The 20,239-nt window shown below is 38.2% G+C and overlaps 10 protein-coding genes across 10 annotated transcripts; 5 read left to right on the forward strand and 5 right to left on the reverse strand.

The window, feature by feature from the left end:
- Positions 1 to 508: 508 nt before the first annotated feature.
- Positions 509 to 3,943, forward strand: BRETT_000815 (uncharacterized protein; the record flags this gene model as incomplete). The annotated part of the gene is made up of 1 exon (XM_041279375.1): positions 509 to 3,943. One exon carries the CDS (start codon positions 509 to 511, stop codon positions 3,941 to 3,943), a length of 3,435 nt encoding a protein of 1,144 aa, XP_041137589.1.
- A 906-nt stretch (positions 3,944 to 4,849) lies between these two features.
- On the forward strand, positions 4,850 to 5,158 carry BRETT_000816 (uncharacterized protein; the record flags this gene model as incomplete). Its single annotated transcript, XM_041279376.1, has 1 exon — positions 4,850 to 5,158. One exon carries the CDS (start codon positions 4,850 to 4,852, stop codon positions 5,156 to 5,158), a length of 309 nt encoding a protein of 102 aa, XP_041137590.1.
- Positions 5,159 to 5,299: 141 nt separating this feature from the next.
- BRETT_000817 (uncharacterized protein) lies at positions 5,300 to 6,340 on the reverse strand (the record flags this gene model as incomplete). The annotated part of the gene is made up of 1 exon (XM_041279377.1): positions 5,300 to 6,340. One exon carries the CDS (start codon positions 6,338 to 6,340, stop codon positions 5,300 to 5,302), a length of 1,041 nt encoding a protein of 346 aa, XP_041137591.1.
- A 731-nt stretch (positions 6,341 to 7,071) lies between these two features.
- Positions 7,072 to 8,181, reverse strand: GLN1 (glutamate--ammonia ligase; the record flags this gene model as incomplete). Its single annotated transcript, XM_041279378.1, has 1 exon — positions 7,072 to 8,181. One exon carries the CDS (start codon positions 8,179 to 8,181, stop codon positions 7,072 to 7,074), a length of 1,110 nt encoding a protein of 369 aa, XP_041137592.1.
- A 1,785-nt stretch (positions 8,182 to 9,966) lies between these two features.
- Positions 9,967 to 10,944, reverse strand: BRETT_000819 (uncharacterized protein; the record flags this gene model as incomplete). Its single annotated transcript, XM_041279379.1, has 1 exon — positions 9,967 to 10,944. One exon carries the CDS (start codon positions 10,942 to 10,944, stop codon positions 9,967 to 9,969), a length of 978 nt encoding a protein of 325 aa, XP_041137593.1.
- Positions 10,945 to 11,335: 391 nt separating this feature from the next.
- BRETT_000820 (uncharacterized protein) lies at positions 11,336 to 12,859 on the forward strand (the record flags this gene model as incomplete). Its single annotated transcript, XM_041279380.1, has 1 exon — positions 11,336 to 12,859. The coding sequence occupies one exon, from the start codon at positions 11,336 to 11,338 to the stop codon at positions 12,857 to 12,859; it is 1,524 nt and encodes a 507-aa protein (XP_041137594.1).
- Positions 12,860 to 14,389: 1,530 nt separating this feature from the next.
- BRETT_000821 (uncharacterized protein) lies at positions 14,390 to 15,382 on the forward strand (the record flags this gene model as incomplete). Its single annotated transcript, XM_041279381.1, has 1 exon — positions 14,390 to 15,382. The coding sequence occupies one exon, from the start codon at positions 14,390 to 14,392 to the stop codon at positions 15,380 to 15,382; it is 993 nt and encodes a 330-aa protein (XP_041137595.1).
- Positions 15,383 to 15,684: 302 nt separating this feature from the next.
- On the reverse strand, positions 15,685 to 16,152 carry BRETT_000822 (uncharacterized protein; the record flags this gene model as incomplete). The annotated part of the gene is made up of 1 exon (XM_041279382.1): positions 15,685 to 16,152. One exon carries the CDS (start codon positions 16,150 to 16,152, stop codon positions 15,685 to 15,687), a length of 468 nt encoding a protein of 155 aa, XP_041137596.1.
- Positions 16,153 to 16,559: 407 nt separating this feature from the next.
- Positions 16,560 to 17,177, reverse strand: BRETT_000823 (uncharacterized protein; the record flags this gene model as incomplete). The annotated part of the gene is made up of 1 exon (XM_041279383.1): positions 16,560 to 17,177. One exon carries the CDS (start codon positions 17,175 to 17,177, stop codon positions 16,560 to 16,562), a length of 618 nt encoding a protein of 205 aa, XP_041137597.1.
- Positions 17,178 to 18,680: 1,503 nt separating this feature from the next.
- On the forward strand, positions 18,681 to 20,039 carry BRETT_000824 (uncharacterized protein; the record flags this gene model as incomplete). The annotated part of the gene is made up of 1 exon (XM_041279384.1): positions 18,681 to 20,039. The coding sequence occupies one exon, from the start codon at positions 18,681 to 18,683 to the stop codon at positions 20,037 to 20,039; it is 1,359 nt and encodes a 452-aa protein (XP_041137598.1).
- Positions 20,040 to 20,239: the final 200 nt, after the last annotated feature.

The raw sequence follows: 20,239 nt of genomic DNA on the forward strand, positions 1-20,239 counted from the left end.
TTTTGACCCAGTCTTCCTCCTGTTCCCCAAAATATTACCAACTTACGTTGAACACTGCTCCCTCAGTTTTCCCCGTTTCCTCGAGTTGTAATTTTTCATTCTCTCTCCATCAAAAGAAAACACTCGCACCTATTTTCTATTTTATTAATTCCTCGCTTAGAATCGGAGCACTGACATCGCAGAGCATTCCTCATCACTTTCTATTCCTATTGACCTATTCCTGTTTATGCATTTTACATCTTGAAACCATCATAACAGACAATATTACATGACTTACAACAAGTGCCACGTTGAATTATTTACTACTGACAAACTCTTATGAAAAAGTAGCCTTTAACCATCTGACCCATTCTAATATATATTCATTCATAATCCAAATTCTAAAGGAAAACGAAAGAACGCTCAGAAAATAAAATAAAGAAAACAAAGCATCAAAGTCGACTCTTAAGAATTTGTGCACATAAATCAACTATACCTACTAAGAAACAGAAATCTATTCAAATTTAAAATGTCCGGTGGGAACCTTCGCATTACTCCAACTTCAAGCGAAGCTTCTTCATCGACATTACAGAGAAACCACGGCACATCAAACATTTCCCCAGCATCATCATCGTCCGGTGTTAACACGGAATCAAAAGCTGTTCCATTCCCTTCGGCACCATCCAACCATACTCATCAACCTTCAGTGCCCGAACTTCGAGCAATATTAAACAATGTGACACCTTCACAGCATGATATAACACCACCTATTTTGTCTTCATCGTCCGCAAATTCCAATCCTCACGTTCGCAGTGGGGACATTGTTATGAACACAATTTCAGGTGCGTCTTCTTCCTCGAATTTGGGAATTAGAACCCGTCACAGATCCGGAACTTTACCTTCCAGACTTACTACGGGTGTAGCAGGGCTGGCAAAGCCGAGTACTCGGAGCTTTGTAAACGAATCCGCCCCACCAAGAGCCGGTCAGCCATCTTTGCGTCAAAGTTCTATCTGGCTGAGTGAGGCATCAATTCCGGAATCAGCATCGAGCAACCAATCTTCACAGTTCTTCAATACCCCTCGTGTGCGTTCTTATTCGGCAAATAATGCTCTCCTAACACCTGCAGATCGCCAGTTTCTCAATCAGTGCTCGACAATTCGGGAGGAATACCCACCCTCACTTGCTTCTATTGATAATGTTGCGTTAAATAGCAGACAGGCAGATCTTGCATCCCATAGTTTACACCAACCAACATTACCGATTTCTTCCTTACCACAACAATCCTCATCGCTGCTACGTCCGCGTTCGCAGACATTGGGATTCCAGCCATATTTCGGTGGTTACGAGAGTGCACAAATGGGTACAGCAATCCCATCCACTGATATGCTATTGAATGGATTACAAAGACGTACCCAATCATTTTCAGAGACTTCACAGGGACAGCCTGAATATATATCCAACGGCCAACCGGTTCCAAATGGTCGAACTTTAACTGAAAGTGGAGCATTCAGAACAATCAAGCCAATTTTAAGAGATAATCTACCAGAAAAGGCAATATCGATCACCTCCACACATACAAATCCATCTCTAGGTCCTACGGATACACTCTTAATTATTAATGTTCCTAGAGATTCTTCCCTTACAAATGCGGCCAACTTCTATCGGATGATGTCTCAGTTTGGCACAATCTTGTCAGTTCGTGTTATTCTATGCACGGACTCTAGTGATTTGGTGGTTGTTGTTCAGTTTGATAGCATCGAATCTGCAGCTCACTGCAGGGCGAAAATGAACTACCAGGAGCTGATTCCTGGATTGAGCTGCATTATTGCCTTTGCAAAGATTATTTATGTTGATGACGGTAACGCGTTCCATTCGTTTGACCAACAAAGCAGTCAGTTCTCAATTTCACATCAGCAGAAACCCGTTCAACCTCAGAAACAGTTGCAGATTCCACGCTCATCTGCATCATCATCCGTGTCCTCCACGATGATGCCTTTTGGATCAGCACACAACAATTCATTCTCCAAGAATCATCGTTCAGAGGAGGAGCCCGAGGACAAAACCATCAACATGGTGTATCCGCGCTTCAGTAAAATTTGTCAGATGATCGAGGCTGGAAATACATCTTTATCCAGTGCAGAATCGTCTCATCTCTCAATATTGGTCTCACATGCAATGAGATACAATAGTATCAGGGAATTCGGCTTGGGAAAGCTTCCTGAGCAGCTTTCAATTCGCAAGTTTGATACCCCACGCTTAAGAGAGATCAGAAAGCAGTTGGACGGCAATCAACTTTCAAGATTGAAGGTTGAGGAACTTGCCTTGGCAATGTATGAAGAGCTTCCGGAACTTGCTTCCGACTATCTGGGTAATACAATTGTGCAGAAGCTTATGGATATCTGCAGCCCAACTGTCAGAGATGTCATGGTAAAACACCTAGCACCATACTTGGCGCAAATGGGGGCCCACAAGAACGGTACATGGGCTGCTCAGAAGATGATCAATACCGTTGTGTCTGACAGGGAGAAGTGGATTATTTCAGAGGCTCTATCGAAATATTGCACACAGTTATTTAATGATCAATACGCAAATTACGTGGTTCATGGTGTACTGAAGTTTGGAAAGCCATACAACGATTTCATCACGGAAACAATTATGGCCACATTCATGGAGATTTCCAGAAGCAGGTTTGGTGCCAGGGCTGTCAGAACCTGTCTAGAATCAGATGCCATTTCAAAAGAGTCGACTGTGGCAATATGCGCTTGCATTTTGACCTGGTGTTGGGAACTCATGATGGATCCCAACGGATCCCTTCTGATCACATGGTTTTTGGATACTTGTACTGCCGTTTCAAACCGTCACAATTTGTTGGCCAAGGTGATTTGTGAGAGCGATATTCTTTCTGCCACAGAGGAGCACACTGGTGATTCTTCAAAGGAAGCTCAAAGTGGAGGCAATTCATTTGTTTCGGCGGAAGCCAAGGAGCTTGGCTTGGATCTGAATGACAATTTTGCTTCTGTTAGCAATAGCAGACTCTGCCAGGTCTGTTGTTCGAAGTTGGGTCAACTGAGTATCTTGAAGTTAATGGCGTACCGGACAGACCTCAAGGCCAGGAATATATTTTTGAGAAAGATTTTTGGCGATACCATTTTGGAGTCGAAAAGCACGGATTCCAACTTTGCAGAAAATTCGTATCTCGTTAGAATTTTAACAGATGCTTCGATGGAGGGTTCGACATTCATTTGCAAAGTCATTTCCATTCCAACTCTAGATTTTGAGCTTAGAACGCGCCTGATTCACTGTATTCGTGCCGTTCTTCAAGGCCATAACATGACAGGAGCTCATCAAAATAAAAGGCTTTGTGAAGAAGTTGGTATCAAGGTTAACTCCAGATCGGCCTCCTCTGGAAGGAGAAGAAAAACTAGATCAAGATCTGGTTCAGCAAGCGCTATTCTGAGTGGCTTGGGTGCACTGCCAAACAACAATTTGACTCCTTCGATTAGTCTGGACTCTGCGCAACAATTATCTTCGAGAAACCGCTTTGGATCTTCACAGTTGCAACAAGGTTCCGTTTATCCATTTTCGACCTCTTCATCGAATTCTGCTTCGGTGAATTCTGCTTCATTTGAAGTTTCAAATATGCCTTCTGTAAATGGATTTTTACAGAATACTTTTTCGCCGACTGCTAATAGTAGAAATGGCCGCTTTCCTGACAATGGTCTTTTAGGTGGTAAAGGAGACGGATTAGTCGCAGTTGGCACAAATGGCTCGACGGGAAATTCGGGTGCCAAGATTTCCAGCTCAAGAGATTACGATATTCTACTCAATAGTCGATTCGACAGACTGTCTCTTAATGGTAGTACTAATGGAAATAATGATACGATGATAACTTCTCAAGTATACCATGGACAAGGCCAGCTAGAGTCTAATGGTACGCCAACAGGCCAGCAACTGTTTTATTAGTATAGATGTTAAGAATGAACAGGAATGATGACGAAAATGCTTTCATTCGATTTGACGACTTTTCTTCACATTCTAATTCTCTTCGTTTTACGTGCCTACCATGTTTGACGGGTCATGAAACGTCTTTTTATTTTGACCTTTATTTTTGTCTTCATCCATTCGGCTTGTTGTCATGCTATTTTACTTTAACATTTATAAACATGCAAAATTCATAACAGACATGTTTTGATTTGCTACAATATTTTGCTATCGTCTTTTTATTCTCGTTAATATGTTGATTTCAATTCTCGTTTTCATGTTTCTCCGCTATTGCGTTTTGACTTTTTCACACTTCTCCTGAACAAATATACATTACATTAATACAGAAAAATTTACATACTTCTGGTAGGATCGCAAAGCATTACACTACTCTGATAATCAGGAGCTCGATTTTAATAGTTGATCTTCGATGTTATGCGTGAGACCAAATATTTCGGGCTGTGCAGCAAAAGGTGAAACAACCTGCTTTGATCTCTGACAATATGAAGTTCGTATTTTAATAACTCAAGAGGCGTAGTATTTGGGGATTGAAGCTTGGAACACGTTAATATAGTTTGGAGAATAAAACAACTATTGTCCCTACAATTGTATATGAACTAAATAACCAGACTACTTTGTGAATTCGTTATATCTGATAACGTCCGAAAATCTCGCATGTCTCCCAGGAAACGGCACTATTTACTTCAGCCCTTTTTATTGCCGTCCATATATTTAATTTTTTTTTTACTCCAGGCATTACAATTTCTGCTGTGAGTTCTGCTTAATCTCATGTCTTACACGATAAGCAAACATTACCCATACTTGTAGTATTATTGTTGTGAAGGCACTACTATTTATCATTTGAGCATTTCATTCGAACCAACAGACATGCAGTCAAGCTCGCAATCTCCTGGTTCTGGTCTTGAACTGCAGAAGCAACTTAAGTCGTTGGTGCGAGTGAATAGAATGAAGATGATGAAGCTAGAGAGACTTAAAAGATACAACGAAAGACTAAAGGAAAGTCTACAAATCGATAGGATCAAGGCCAGCAATTCATCACTCATAATAATTGATTACACAGAGAGAACGAAAGATTTTCTGCTACCATCAATTTGGGGAAAGCCTGAAATGAACAGGTTTAATGCACCAAAGAAAACGAGGCCAAAACAAAGTAGCCAATGTTGTGTCATAATGTGAATTAGGTAAACGCAATAACTAAGATAGAATAAAGGAAAAGACTGACTGTTTAAATTTATGCCTGGAGAGCTTTATCAATTGGCTCTGATTCGGGATTGAAAACATGGCCAAAAAGATGGAACTAAAACATTAAGTCTTCAGCTAATTAATGCTTTTAAGAATCCATTTGATGCTTTCGATCTCGGATGTGTTGACAATTTTTGCCTCCACCATTTCGTTGAGTTTTTTCTTTGCCAAAACCAAGAGCTTGCTTGAAGTTTTCGAAGCTTCAATATCTAAACTGCCCAACCTCGTTAAGGACACATACAAGCCACACCATCCTCGAGGATAAAGATCGCATAATTCCACGGATCGTGAGAAGTACATCACAGCATCTTTCAAAGAAGTGACAACTTCATTTCCCATCTTCTTTTTCGAGGATGCTTTCTTTGCTGATAGTTTTCCCGAAAGTAGAGATATTTCACCCAGTCGAGCCCAAATGTTATATGCAAGTGGGATACCCGTTAGGACCTCCTGATAACAGCAATGCGCCTTCTGTAATTCACCATTTTCTATATATACTTCTGCCAATTCGCACCACACTTCATAATCTAAAGGTCTTTGATCAACAAGTTCTTGTAGCTTCTGAACGTACTCTTTGCGCGTATCCATACTACAAGCATATAGAGAGGCCCGCCTTTTTCTCAAAACGTATAAATCTTCTTGATGCTTAAGTTTTTCTGGGTCTCCTGCACCCCCTAATGAAGATGCTACCTTTCTGTTCACAGACTTCAACAATTTCTCTGAAGCGGTGCTTAAGTAATAGAACACATGCCGCATTTTAATTTCTTGTTCACCCTCTTCACTTTTTTTAGCCTTTATCTGACACTGAAGATAGATGCTTCTCCAATTTATGAGCCACTGCGATTCTCCATTGACGAGATCAGCATCATTTACCAAATCCGCTAAACGCTCTAATGTTGTCTTGGCCTCTATGTCATGACAGGTCAATAGCTGAACCTGTAACAACAAAGCCAAAAGGCTGTTCTTGTCAATTTTATCTAATTTTTCATACTGCTTGGAACTGGACACAAAATATGAACAAATCCGGTATAAGTCAGATAATTCATTCGGAGGTAAATCTAGATGGCGGTTTGTTCGACAGTAATTCAATAAGGTTTCTTTAATGTCAAGAATCGTCATATTTGTGATTCAAAAAGATAATTTGGATCACCAAAAATATGTTTGTATGATATAATAATATTGGTTCCAGTAAACAAGTCAAATTAAGATGTTGCCAGGTCTTTTTAGTGATTGGGAGATCGACTCAAATACGACTACGCCTCTACACCGAATAAATTGAAAATTTTGGGCGTAAATCTCTACGGGTTACTAGATGGAAAAAACTAGGAAAAAACACAGATCAAAAAGTTGCGGCAGGGCCACCTGGGCACAGCTCAACAACCATCATCTGAGATATTTATAATTAACATTACCACGTCACAAACAAACAGTAAACCAAAAAAAAAATTGCTACGAACTTCTCCCGGCAAAGTCCAATAAGACCATCCGAGCCAGAAACGACAGCGAAACCATTCTGCTGACTGTTCTAAAAAATCAATTTTTAGAGAATGTAAAGCCAACAATAACAACAAACGTCAAAGGATGAAGTACCAAAAAAAGCAAAAAAAAAAATTGAATAAACGAATCATACGGCAACGAAGGTTCATAACAACTGAAATAGATCATAGATCTTAGATAAAACAACCGATATTTTGATACATAAAAGTAAAAACCCTCGTTATCAGATGAAGCTCAGCCCAAAAATTAGGAAGCACAGGAATGGAAAGAGCGCGTCCACATACTATTTCTTTCTCCTCCGAACTCCTAATATCTTGCAAGCCCAAATTAAACCTTCATATGGGAACATTAACTTACTGTGACTCTCTCTTGAACTCCTTGCTCATGTCAGCATCAGGAATAGAACCACAGATAGTCTCCACCATGATACCACAAACCAAGTATGGGTCAATGTTGGAAGCTGGTCTTCTGTCCTCGAAGTAGCCATATCCCTTGGCCTGAACAGGTCTTGGAATTCTGATGGAAGCACCTCTGTTGGCAACACCAGAAGAGAAGTCATCAAGAGAAGCAGTCTCGTGTCTTCCAGTCAATCTCAGGTTGTTGTCGGTACCGTAAAGGGCAATGTGCTCCTTATGTCTCTTAGCCAACTTGGCAATGGCATCATTAATGAACTTCATTCCACCTGGGTGTCTCATAGCCTCAGTGGAGACATTGGTGTGGCAACCAGCACCATTCCAGTCACCCTTCAAAGGCTTTGGATGAAGAGTAACTTTAACACCAAACTCCTCGGCCACTCTGTGAAGCAAGTATCTGGCCATCCACAACTCATCACCCATCTTAATTCCAAGACATGGACCAACCTGGAATTCCCACTGGGAAGGCATAACCTCACCGTTGATACCGGAAAGGGTAATTCCAGTGTACAAGCAGGCTCTGTAATGTGCCTCTATAACATCTCTGGCAATGGCTTTACCAGCACCAACACCACAGTAGTATGGTCCTTGAGGAGCTGGGAAACCTCCCTTTGGCCAGCCATAAATGTAGTTGTCATCAGCATCCAACAAGGTGTACTCCTGTTCCAAACCGAACCAAACCTTCTGGTCGGCATGTGCAGTCATCAACTTGTTGCATTCGTGTCTATGGTTGTACTTGTTTGGAGTACCGTCATTGTTCCAGCACTCGCATAGAACCAAGATGTTATCTCCCCTTCTAAATGGATCTGGGTAGAAAGCAACTGGTTTCAAGAAAACATCAGAGTTAGATCCCACAGCTTGGCCTGTAGAGGAACCATCAAAGTTCCACTCGGACAATTCTGAAAGGTCGGTAACCTTGTGGTCCAAAGTCTTACCCTTCGATCTAAGATCACCCTTAGAGTCAATCCAGATATACTCGGCTATAACTTTACCTCTCTGAGGAAGTGACAAATACTTCTCAAGGGTAGCGGTTCTCTCAGTGTAGACCATTTTTGTGAAAGTTCAAAAACTTTTTGTGCTTATAAAATTTGGCTTCCTAAAGGAATATCCAACGTGTTAAGAATTCTGATGAAAGAAGAGATATGAAGGAAAAGAGAGAGGGAGGGGGGAGAAAGAAGAAGAGCAAAGGGAAAGAGTGAGCTTAAGAAGAAAAAAGTAGCGCTTAAAGGGAAGGAAGAAAGCTAGGCGGATTATAGAGATTAAATCAGAACTGTTCAAAAAAAATTAAGGTAAAAATAAAAAATAGGGTAGGGAATTAAAGAGATTAGCCAAATAGACCATAACAAAAAAAGAAAATACCTGAAGAGTAACAAAAAAAAAAATAATTGGACAGGTAGAGTCCAGCCAGAAGCATTATTAGGATTGCTACGAGACAATAGAACAAACAGAGCAGGCAAAAAATTTTTTTTGCGGAAAGAGTCAGGAAATCTTGAATTATTGAGATAATAACGAGTGCGACCAAGCCGATGACAAAAGTTTTTTTTTCCTGTACATTTTCTATTGAAATTCGTGTTTTGATGATAATAAGAAAAAGTCGAGAAAACTTGCAAATAATGCAATTTTAGAAGCGGCAAACAGTAAATATAGCGTATGTTCTCACAATACGTTCAAAAATCATCGCCAGAAACGAGACAGTAGCATAAAAGAAGTCTTGTAGTCACACATATTCTGTTAAGGGAAAGAAAGGCGGTATGATGAAATCACGAGTCATTTTTCATTTCTCGTAGACTTTTTACCGTTGTAAAACCGATAACAGCACAGTATAACAATAAGATAACAAGGATGTGTGAAGCCTTGAATATTTAGACGGGAGAACAGCTGTGGAATCCAAAAAAAATAAAAAAAGCAGGGCATTGAATACCGTTGTTTCAATAATTCCCTTATCGAGCGTATACGGGCTTTATCGTCAATCCAGTTTAGCTGCCAACTGAAATCTGAGCTTTGACAGCGATAATTCCCGAAGATTTGAAACCATCCCACTTAAAGCATATTCAAATATATTGGTCCGGTCGGTCACTCGATACTATTTTCACCGCTAAGAATTATTTTCCTTATCGAAAATTTTTCATCGCTCTGAGGGCACAAGCTGATTTCATTGGCTTTAACCAAGTACAAAGTATGACTTTTATTGGCTCCGAAGCAGTGTCTCTACGAACACAGCTATACTCTATGTTAAGCACCTAGTGACTAGCCAGAATAAATGCACATGCATTGGAGAAAATGTAAGGTGATTAATTAATTGAAAGCATTTGAAATTCAACAAATCACTGCTTTTCTTAAGATAAGCGAATGCCGTAATTCAATTGGTAGGAACCGCTGAGAAAAAAAAAAAAAAAAAAAAAACGGGAGCTCGGCTTCGGGGACAACAAATTTAGGCCTGGTCACGGCAGAATCCAGATTAGGGAGTAAACTTTGAACTTTTCTGAATGTGTACGTAGTGTCCATTGTTATTGTAAATTTTGAACTGCTTTCCCAGTTCATGAGACCAGTTATGCGTAATAAGCGCGCTGAATTAATTACCTGTTTCGTCACTATACTAGATAAAGCTATTTTTAAGAGTTCTGATTCACTTGTGTACGGCTGAGAGTGCCGTTAACCTCTAAATACCGAGCCTTGAATAAAACATACGGGGAGTAAAATAAGACTTCAGTTTTTTACATTCAGGATAGGAAGTTGTTAACATAATCATAATTCTTTTTAAATAGGCGTTAAATGTACATGAGTGTGCAGCATATATCCAAAATCGTTTAACACATTATTTATTGACCTCTGCTATCATTTTTTAGCAGCATGCCTTCTCTCCTTTGCGAGTTTTCTCAATTTTCTCATGTCAGGAGGTTTTGTGATTCCAAGATCCGCACGTAATTCGTCGACGTCCTTATCCATAATCTTTTCCCAATAAACGTTGATCAAATTCTTCTTGCAGTGAGTGGCGGTTTCAATTGCCCAAGGATAATAAACAGACAACAAACGCTCTCTTTGATGCTTTTTAAGGTTTAACGGAGCGAATAGTGCACCCATTCCGGCGAATGGTATTCCAATGTTCAAGAACTCAAAGAATTTGACAGCAATTTCCCCTTCCCGTGCAATTGGGAGCCCAGTTAGTGCATGGTAAAAATCATGGCACTGTCTGTACCTTTGGAATACGAATGCCAATTCTTCGTCATCAATAAACTTCACATTGACTCTGGTATCCGGCGAGACATTCTCTCTCAATAACCATTCATAGTACACTTTTCCAAAACTATTCTCTGGATACTTCTTTAATTTGTCCATATGCAATGTTTCGGAAGTAATATATGGCCGATCCTTTAAAATTTGTCTACCTGTTTCATCCTCAAGCATCTGTTTGCGAAGCCATCTCAAGTATGGTGGAATTGCAGTACTTTCTCCAAGTGCCACAATATACTGGTTCTTTTCTGGATGTAAAAGAGCACCTATTGAAGAAAAAAGGAACATTGCTACCTTTTCATAGGCATATAATGGAACGTGATTTGGATAATTCTTTGGTGGTCTTTCAAACCTTGGTTTCACTGTTTTATTTTCCTTCAATTCTCGCTCACCTTTTGTGATATTTTGATCTATCTCATCATTTTCAAGTTGATCCGCCAACCTGATACTATTCCCAAGAAACACTCCTCCAGTAGTGGCCACTGCTGATGCCACTAAAGGCAAGAAAGATAAATATCTTCTTTGTAATTGTAACGGCCTCTTAAAGCAACTTTGGACAATTGCGTACGAATTAGTGATCATCTTGCAATGAAGAGTTTTTACTGAAAATCAATACTGGATTATTCAATTTGCTTCTTTTCTTCAAATTAACGGATATTAGGTAATAGTATCACTGATGTAATGTTACGTTGTTGCTTTAGTGATTAATGTTCACTGTATGAATATGGATATATATTAAAAAAAAATCTTCCCACCTCTCGAAATTCGGTAATGTTAAAACGAGCACAAGAATTCTTTTTAATTTTATCCCTACAATTTGTTATTTTTCCTAGGTTGTTTATGTCAACATTAAGGAGACTTATGGAAAGCAATACAAAAGATTCAGTAACTATATTACATGGCATTCGATTTAAGCTAATATTAGCAATTTAATTTTGCACCCTTTTTTGACTTGTTATGCAATTGCTGGCTGATGAGTTCTCGAAGGAGCTTGAAACATCTAAGAAGAAGGGGCCCGAATTATGAACCACCTAAGCTGAATCCTCGAAGATCAAAAGACTATAATAAAATAGTGCGAAAGAAGCTTTTAACTGATGAGAAAGATTCCCCGGATTATTTAAATCATTTAATTGAATCGATCCTTGGATCATCTAAAGTGATTGAGGTTTCTCAGCAGGAAGATAATGCAGATGAGACTGAAACATATGAACAGGTCCCCCGTGTCCTTGGCGAAAAAGTTGTGCTTCCAATATCAGATCCATTCGATCTTCAACTATATGCTTTATTTGCATTATTCATTCGTGCATTTGTACTACGGTGGTATAAGGATAAATTGAGTTTGTTTGAGGAAGACAAATTTGTGTCAGAGCTCATATACATTTTGCATCATATTGAACGATCTTGGACTGAGCGCTGTAAGCAAGTTGATTGGGCAAAGGTATTGTTCGATGATTTATTTGTTATTGTTGATAGCCATGTTCGGGCTTTTGAAAGGGCCGATGTAGTGGTAAATACACGATATAGTGCCAATATAGGAGGGACAGAAAGGGATCAGTTTATTCATAATTTTATGGCATTTAATGGTCATCTGAGCTTGCTGTCTCCAGAAAAGGAAAGCTTGTACTCCAAAATACTAATGAAATACGTTGTTATGCATTCAATTCCCACAGCAGAACTACACTCAAAGTTATCATCAGAATTTGTGGTTACGTTATTAAATGATATGGTAATGAGAAATGTTCTGGAAAACTTGTCAGAAAATTACGCCATGTGGGATATTATTGGCTCAATTTGTGATTCAATTAACCAACGTGATACTGTGACAAAAAAGGAACCATCACAAGGCCGTCTTATCGGTTATGCAAAGGAGAAATTCACGAAAATAGGTCAAATAATCAGTCGTGTTGTTGCGTATTCTACCTGTCTCTTGAATGGCAATGCACTTTTCGAGGATTTTGACTTTTTCTCAAGTTCCATTTTTAAATTCACGTCTGATCTGCTTGACTGTGCTCATAAATTCCCAATATTGAACGCGGCAATAATGAAGATTTGGGAAACTCTTGGACAATCTGCTAAATGTGTTCATTGGTGTAGTAATATGATACACAACGTGGTTTACACAAATGTCTTAACACGAAAGAATCTGGCAAAAGGAGTGGAGTTCCTTAGACATCTGATGTTCCCGACAGACAATGAATTTTTCATGAAACCGAGATTCATTCCCAAAAATGCTGAAGAACTTGAGCAATTACGATTAAAAGACAAGGTAAAGATCAAGCGTCTTCTTACAGAAAAGTTTTCGGTTGTTGGTACAGGACTATTTTCAACCAATGCGGAGCTCGATTTGGCATTGGATAGATTCCTTGAAGTCTTTCGATACAAGACTATCAACAAGTCTCTGATATGGCAGATAATAGATCTGATATTTTCTACATTATTTCCGGAGCTTTTAGAGACTTCTCCTATGAATTATACTCATGGCATGAATAAATCTTAATGTACAACGACTAATCACTGATATTTCCTAATTCATTATCTTATCAGGTGGATTAATAATATACATTGCATAATCAGCGATAAACACTAGAAAGTAGCAGGAACCAAAAATTTAATAATTCTGCACGTGAGCAATTGTAGGGTAGCAAACCCTTAAATATATTGAGTTTTCTAGTATTGATTTTTTTTTTTAGGTTAGCTTCAGAAAAAAAAAAAAATTTGGGGATACAAAAAAAAATTTAAACTGAATGCGAGTTAGTACCTGGATGCCGTACGTTTCCAACTTGAATCCCTTCATTCTTTAAGCTTGAAGGTAAGAAAGAAGCACTATATATTCTTTTTTAATATATATTGCAGACAAGCCCATCAGCCAGATATCTTATCAAAATGCAAATTTTCGTTAAGACTTTGACCGGTAAGACCATCACCCTTGAGGTTGAGTCTTCCGACACTATTGACAATGTCAAACAAAAGATCCAAGACAAGGAGGGAATTCCACCTGATCAGCAGAGATTGATCTTTGCTGGTAAGCAGTTGGAGGACGGCAGAACTTTGTCTGACTACAACATTCAGAAGGAGTCCACTCTTCACTTGGTTTTGAGATTGAGAGGTGGTAAGAAGAAGAAGAAGAAAACTTACACTACTCCAAAGAAGGTCAGACACAAGCACAAGAACGTCAAGTTGGCTGTCTTGAACTACTACAAGGTCGACAGCGACGGAAAGGTCACTAAGTTGAGAAGAGAGTGTCCAAACTGTGGTGTCGGTATCTTCATGGCTAACATGGGTGACAGACAGTACTGTGGTAAGTGCCATACTACCAAGAACCTATAATTGTGTGCTAACAACAAGTAGCTGCTAGTTGTGCTTTTTGCAGTTTCTCTTAGCATCTATGTATTTTATATACAACTAATAGCAAACAGTTATATTGTATCCTAACGTGATGAGAGATGTAGTTGAGAGTCGTCTTGATGATGCTATTAGTCTAAGTGGTAAATATTCGAAATTCTGGATCATATTATTCAAATGTGCCAGGTGATGTGATGTACGTTCTCGTTAATGGTCCCCTAATACAATTTTTAGAGAGGGTTGAGTAGCAATAAGTGCCTCATGTAAGGTTGGATGATTCTAGTGAAAAATTGGACACATTCCATCGGACGGGTTTAGTAGACTGAATGCAAATAAATTGTGTGGTAAATCTTTGCAGCCGATGAATTATTTCGATTGTTTGCATGGACATGTAGCTATTGTTATGTTTTGCAAATAGATCAAGGAATTGTTGGCGGTGAATAACGGCTTAGTGTTTTGTATTCCGATTTATTCTGTTTACATAGAAATTTTATTTCAAGGGTGGAATTTCTATTGTCCCTAAAGATGGCAGCTGAACTTTTCAGTCTCTAGCTATACTCATCTTAAAAAAAAAAAAAAAAAAAAAAAAATTTTTTAATACTAATACCAGGCTATCCAGATCTTGATACTAAAAGGACAGGCATAACATAGAGAAAGCAACATCTTCACTTCGTTAGAAGACAGGATGGACTCTGTGGCGATGAACGGTACTGTTGATACGGCAGCTTGTACTCCAAATACGCTGGATAGTGTTTTTTCAGACAACCAATCTCGCAGTAATGGGTCCTCGTCCGTTTCACCTGATTCGAGGTATTCATATACACCGACTGAGAGTCTGGACTCATATACCACATCAAAGGCTCTTCCGCCAGAAAATTGTTTTTTTGCCGATGGCGTAGATGCTGAGTTAGCTAGAATGGCCAATGATCTGACACAGGAAGAGGATTTATCTCGTGGAGTAACTTCTCAACCTGCAATGGCAGTTTCAGCCACAATCCCTGAGCCACTTTCCAAGCCCACTCCACTTCTACTTCCGTCCTTTATTTCCTCTTATTTGTCTGAATTTCCCACTGACAACGCTCCGTCGACAAATGACAAAGCATCCCAAAACTTTTCTACTCAAATCAATTCCAGCATTCCGGGAGCTATATTTCACAATAATCACGACGTTGTTGGTCCGGCAGTTCCTTGTTGCGACCAATCAGTGCAGCGGGATCCGAAGTTGCACGCTGACGGGATCCCGGTCACTTTAAAATTACAAAACGCTACTGTCGTTAAATCATCGAAGAGAACTCTCTCAAATCAAGGTGATGCTAATCCCTTAAAGCGGAGTTGCAGACACCCATATTCAGAAAAAGAAGAACCATCTAAAGCGACAACACAACATAATACTACCAAATTAATTGAGCATGATGGTGGCTTGGAGAAATGCTTCTCTGTTCTCAAACAAAACTACTTGAGCCTTTGCTCGGAATACAATAATTTACTTACCGACTATAATGACACACAGCGAGAGAAAAAAAATCTTAAGGCACAGAACATGGAACTGAAGGGTTTGATGGACGGCCTTTTGCATGAATTAAATGTTCTTAGAAGCCAGAAAAGAAGAGAGAATCGGAATGTTTCTAACGGCATTTTATCTGAAAAGTTACTTATTGATATGAATGCCGATAGTTAGCTATCAGTCTGATGAAACGATAAAAGATGCATATTTCCATTGATTCTTTATTTCTGGTTTTCTACTTCAAATGTAAAACGCTGACAATCTACTTTTCATTAATCTCATATGACGATGGTTATTGTCATGTTTGTCCCTGTCCATGCTTCAAATTGCATTGCCCATGAAATGATACATAGAATCGGCCATAGAGATTCAAAGTATCTGCATATGTATGTATATATGCGTTTATATACAATACCACTTCCAATTATTCATATAACATACATAAAATAAAATAAAATTAGACGTGGCTGATTCGGTTATTTCTCGAGATCATCGGGACCGAAACTCAATGGTAGAAGCTCATCAATCGTCATTTCTATGTATTTCTTCCCATTTTTATCAAGCATGATAATGGGTAATTTAAGATCACTCTCTGAGAATTCACGTATTACCTGTCTGCATATTCCGCAAGGAGAGGAGCATTTGCTTGAATTGGTAGAGACAGCTAAGGCTTTAATCTTTCTATGACCTTCACTTACTGCCTTCACGATTGCTGTCCTTTCCGCACATATCGCCCCACCATAGCTAGCATTTTCCACATTAACGCCCGTGTAAATTGTATTATCCTCTGTCAAAAGAGCACATCCAACCGGAAATTGTGAGTAAGGACAGTACGAATTCTCCTTTGCCTGAACTGCTTTCAGACAAAGAATTTGAAACTTTTCTTCGGAAATTCCTGGAATTGGAGAGGGACTTCCTACCACCTGTTTACTTTCCGAGCACATTAAAATTGATTCTTAATAGGTGGGAAATCAATCAGAATGTTAAATAATAAGGAGACTGCGACATCTGATAAATCGATAAGTTTGAAAGATTTGTATCGAGAGCGAGGCTACTAAGGGAAGAAGGAAAGAAGCATCTGTATTCAAGATAAGGAATGATAAGAAAAAAAAAATAAAATAAAAAAAGATACAAGCGGAGCGGAAGTGCATTAGAAAAAACTCAACTACATCATAGATATACAAAGGCATAATTTTATTTGTATAAAATATTATTCAAGCAGTCTTTCCTATAGGTTTAATGCCCCAAAAAGAACAAGAATATCTTTCTGCAAAGTTGAGTACAAATTTTCGGGTTATATAGAACAAGGCTGATGCGACTGCAAATGGAGGGCATAAAACCTCTAAATACGTTAAAGCTTTACAAGGTGTAATCCCTTGATATCTTTATCAAGTTCAATATAAAGTCCCTCTAAAGTGCCATCATTTTCGATGACAATGTCTGCTTTGGAGGATTGCTCCTTATTACTAAGTTGATTATGAATTCGATTAATGCAATCTTCTTTAGTCAATTCGGAATTTCTCTTCATCAACCTTTGAAGCTGAATTTCCTCGTTGCATATCACACAAATCGTCTTTCCACATATTTTATCCATACCCGCTTCGAACAATAATGGTACATCCAATATACAAATCTGCTCGAAATGAAGCCAACACTTTAAGATTCTTCTGAGAATTTCTTTACGGACTTCGGGATGTGTAATGGAATTGAGAATTTGAAGTTCACTTTTATTTGAAAAGACATATCTTCCTAATGCTGGCCTATTTAGAGTTCCGTCTTCTTTTAAAAGTCCCGTTATTTTCTTTTCAAAGTATTTGACAATACTTTGGTATGCCGGCTTGCCTGGCTCGACTATCTCTCTAGCGATTTTATCTGCATCAATTATTGGAAATTTATATTTATCATGAAGTTGAGCGGAAACCGTAGACTTTCCGCTGGCAATACCACCAGTCAATCCAACCACTAACATTAAGTCTGCAGAGCTGTCCTTTTTCTTTACCTGGATTGTTATCACTTTGATTTTCAAGATTTAATATGAGAAGTTCATGTAGCCTTTCCAAACTGACTCCAATCTATATCTTCCAAGACTCGCCATAATTACCAAAAAAATGTTCCCTATTGTCTACTGTGAATAATTTTTTCACGACAGTACGCAAATCATTTTTGTATCCAAATAAGCATACTGATTAGTGCTAATTGCTTTGTTTGCCTATTAGTGCGATACTTTTATGTTCATAGATTAACGCACATAAGATTCAGTATTCCTGAGAATTTTGTCCTCGATTGAACTTCAACCACTGCTGATACTATTAACATAGAGTACCGGAGTTTATTGGTTTGAATATGACTGCACAGTAATATAAATTACAAATGATAAACTGTCAGATTACAAGGAAGGAATGGTAAAGCAAAAATAAAAAAGAGGATTAATAAAAAATCAGGCAAACCTCTTTGCTAAGCTTGAGAACTGTAGCTTGAAAAGTACGTGGATGAAATATTGAATCCACTAATATGATTATAAGAATCCTTTTTTATAAATACCTAATTTTGGTTATCAATAACCGTAAAAATGGATATTGCAATTCATTATTTATCTTACAGAGTACTTCTGGCCTGCTGAGCGAATTCTGAAATTCTGAGTCGAAGTATTCTCAAACTTTCGTAGCTTATAGTAGTAGATTTCCGTAATTATCTTCATTATCCTAACTAAATAATCTTTGGTTTCAATACTGAATAGCTGAAATTTTAAAGTTAACAATATCTTCTCTCCTCTGAACCCTTACGTGTTTGAACAAGATGATAGTCATATATATTTCCTGTATCGAATTAGTGAAATTGTAGTACAGTGCTAGTTTGATTTATGAACAACGACCAAATACTTGGCAAGTATGAATAGAAAGAGTATTGTTTTCTTTAAATCTATAACTATCTTAGTTTTTCCGGCTGATGGATGTAATGTAAAAGTATTAATCGGTATGATTTCCGCCAAATTAGGGATTGCATCTCATCATTGTTTTTAACTTTCATGCGAATTAGTGCTAGACGTTGTTGACTTTAAATCGGAACGGATGAGGAATTTTTGACCCTTTTCTGGGGACAGACATGTCAGCCCAAGAAAAATGGTAAAAGTTGGCTGTTTTTGGTGTACTGATTTTGATAGTGAAACCATTTTCGTGGAGAAGTTAAATTCCGATTTGTGCAGGCCGTTTTGTTGTCGGATCAATTCATGTATGTAAATTAATTACAGTCATAATGACGAGCCTGATTGATGTCTTCAACAGATAAAAAAAAATTCGCGCTTTCCTGGTTCTTATCTGAAAAACCTGCCTGAAAAAAAATTTATTTTCGAATAACAGCGTTATTAACAACAGATGTTTTGGTGTGTCTATCTATTAGATTATGTTTAATCAGTCATTCACAAAGACTAAGATTTATTGGAGGGCTTTTTAAGCTATCATTGTGGCTGAATTTCATGGACGAAAAGATCAAATCCTTGAAAAGGTGGATTCAGGGCAGTGCTGCTGATCTTTTTCAAGAGCCATGTATCTCGGATGGCATAGATGTTCATGATAGAGAAGATTTAGGTAGGCATTTGATCGCCAGCAAGAGTATCGAAAATAGAAAGGTAATAATAAGGATACCAAGAAAATGTATGCTTAATTATATTACTATTTTACAGCACCTTGCGTATTGGAATCCGGAGGTATGCTTTTATTTAAAAGGAAAGGGTATTTCTCCGGTAAGTGCACGAAGCGAGGAAGTTATTCCATCAGAGAAAGGGGATAATGAAGATACGTTTAGAAATATGTACAAAGGATTAAAATTATCCAAAATTCTTAACCTGACGTCTACACAATTAATCTCTTGGTATTTAATTATGATTATCAGAAGGAAGGAAGGCTCTTTTTGGAAACACTTCGTAAAAGTGCTACCAAGCCTTGGTGAACTTCAGACGCTTCCAATAGTATGGTCACTTGATCAATTGGGATCAGAATATATTAAGCTTTTACCAGATGGCTTGTTCCAAAGAGTCGAAAAGCAGAGCAGAAGTTTCCTGAAAGACTACAATAAAGTTTGCGAGTTTACCGATTCACTCGATGAATGCCTGAAAGTTGACTCAGAGTCATTTTTATGGGGATGGTTAGTCTGTAATACTCGGTGCATATACTTGGATCTACCTGACTTTTTGAATCAGGATTCAAAGGAAAAATTTACTCTGGTACCTTATGTTGATTTCTTAAATCATACTTTGGAGGAACACTGTACCATCTCGGTAAACAGAAAGTTTTTTTCTGTTTCCACCGCAAAATCAAAGTATCGCCCAAATGAACAACTTTACTTCAGCTATGGCCCTCACACAGATGATAGACTTTTGTGTGATTATGGTTTTATGCTACCATTGGGAGAAAATGCTTGGAACGATTTGGATATTACTGACTTCATACTGAAATTATTGAAGCCCCCACAGATAGAGTTTCTTAAAAGTATAAATTATTTTGGCGATTACACAATAACCAAAGACGGTATGTCATTTCGCACTGAAGTAGCTCTAGCAACAAGTCAAGAAAACGAATCCAGCTTTAAATCAGATGGTCCTATAAATAGCGTCAGTTGCCCTAGAAGACTCAAATCATTTATTGATGGATATTCCGATGGCCGAAGTTATTGCGTGAAATCGAACAAGATACTTGATAATATTAAAAAGGAAATTAATGTCACTTGCCAATGCCGCATAAAGGAAGTGGAGTCTTTACCAGGATACCAAAATAATGATACAAGATTAACGATAGTAAAAAGATGTTATTTAAATATACAACTCATTTGTAATTAGGATAGCCCATAAAAGAAAATCAAACATGCTAAATTACAAAAAGAATAATCAATTTATAGCAAAAGAATCGGGACAACCATTCATAGCCGCAAACCGAACCTATGGTGGAGTAGAAGAAAAAAGCTAATAAGAAAGACTATATGTACATGAGTAGGTTGGGCAACCCAAAGAGGAGCTATAAACAAGTATCAATTAAAGGG

Source organism: Brettanomyces bruxellensis, chromosome 8, assembly GCF_011074885.1.
Source record: "Brettanomyces bruxellensis chromosome 8, complete sequence".
Lineage (NCBI taxonomy): Eukaryota > Fungi > Ascomycota > Pichiomycetes > Pichiales > Pichiaceae > Brettanomyces > Brettanomyces bruxellensis.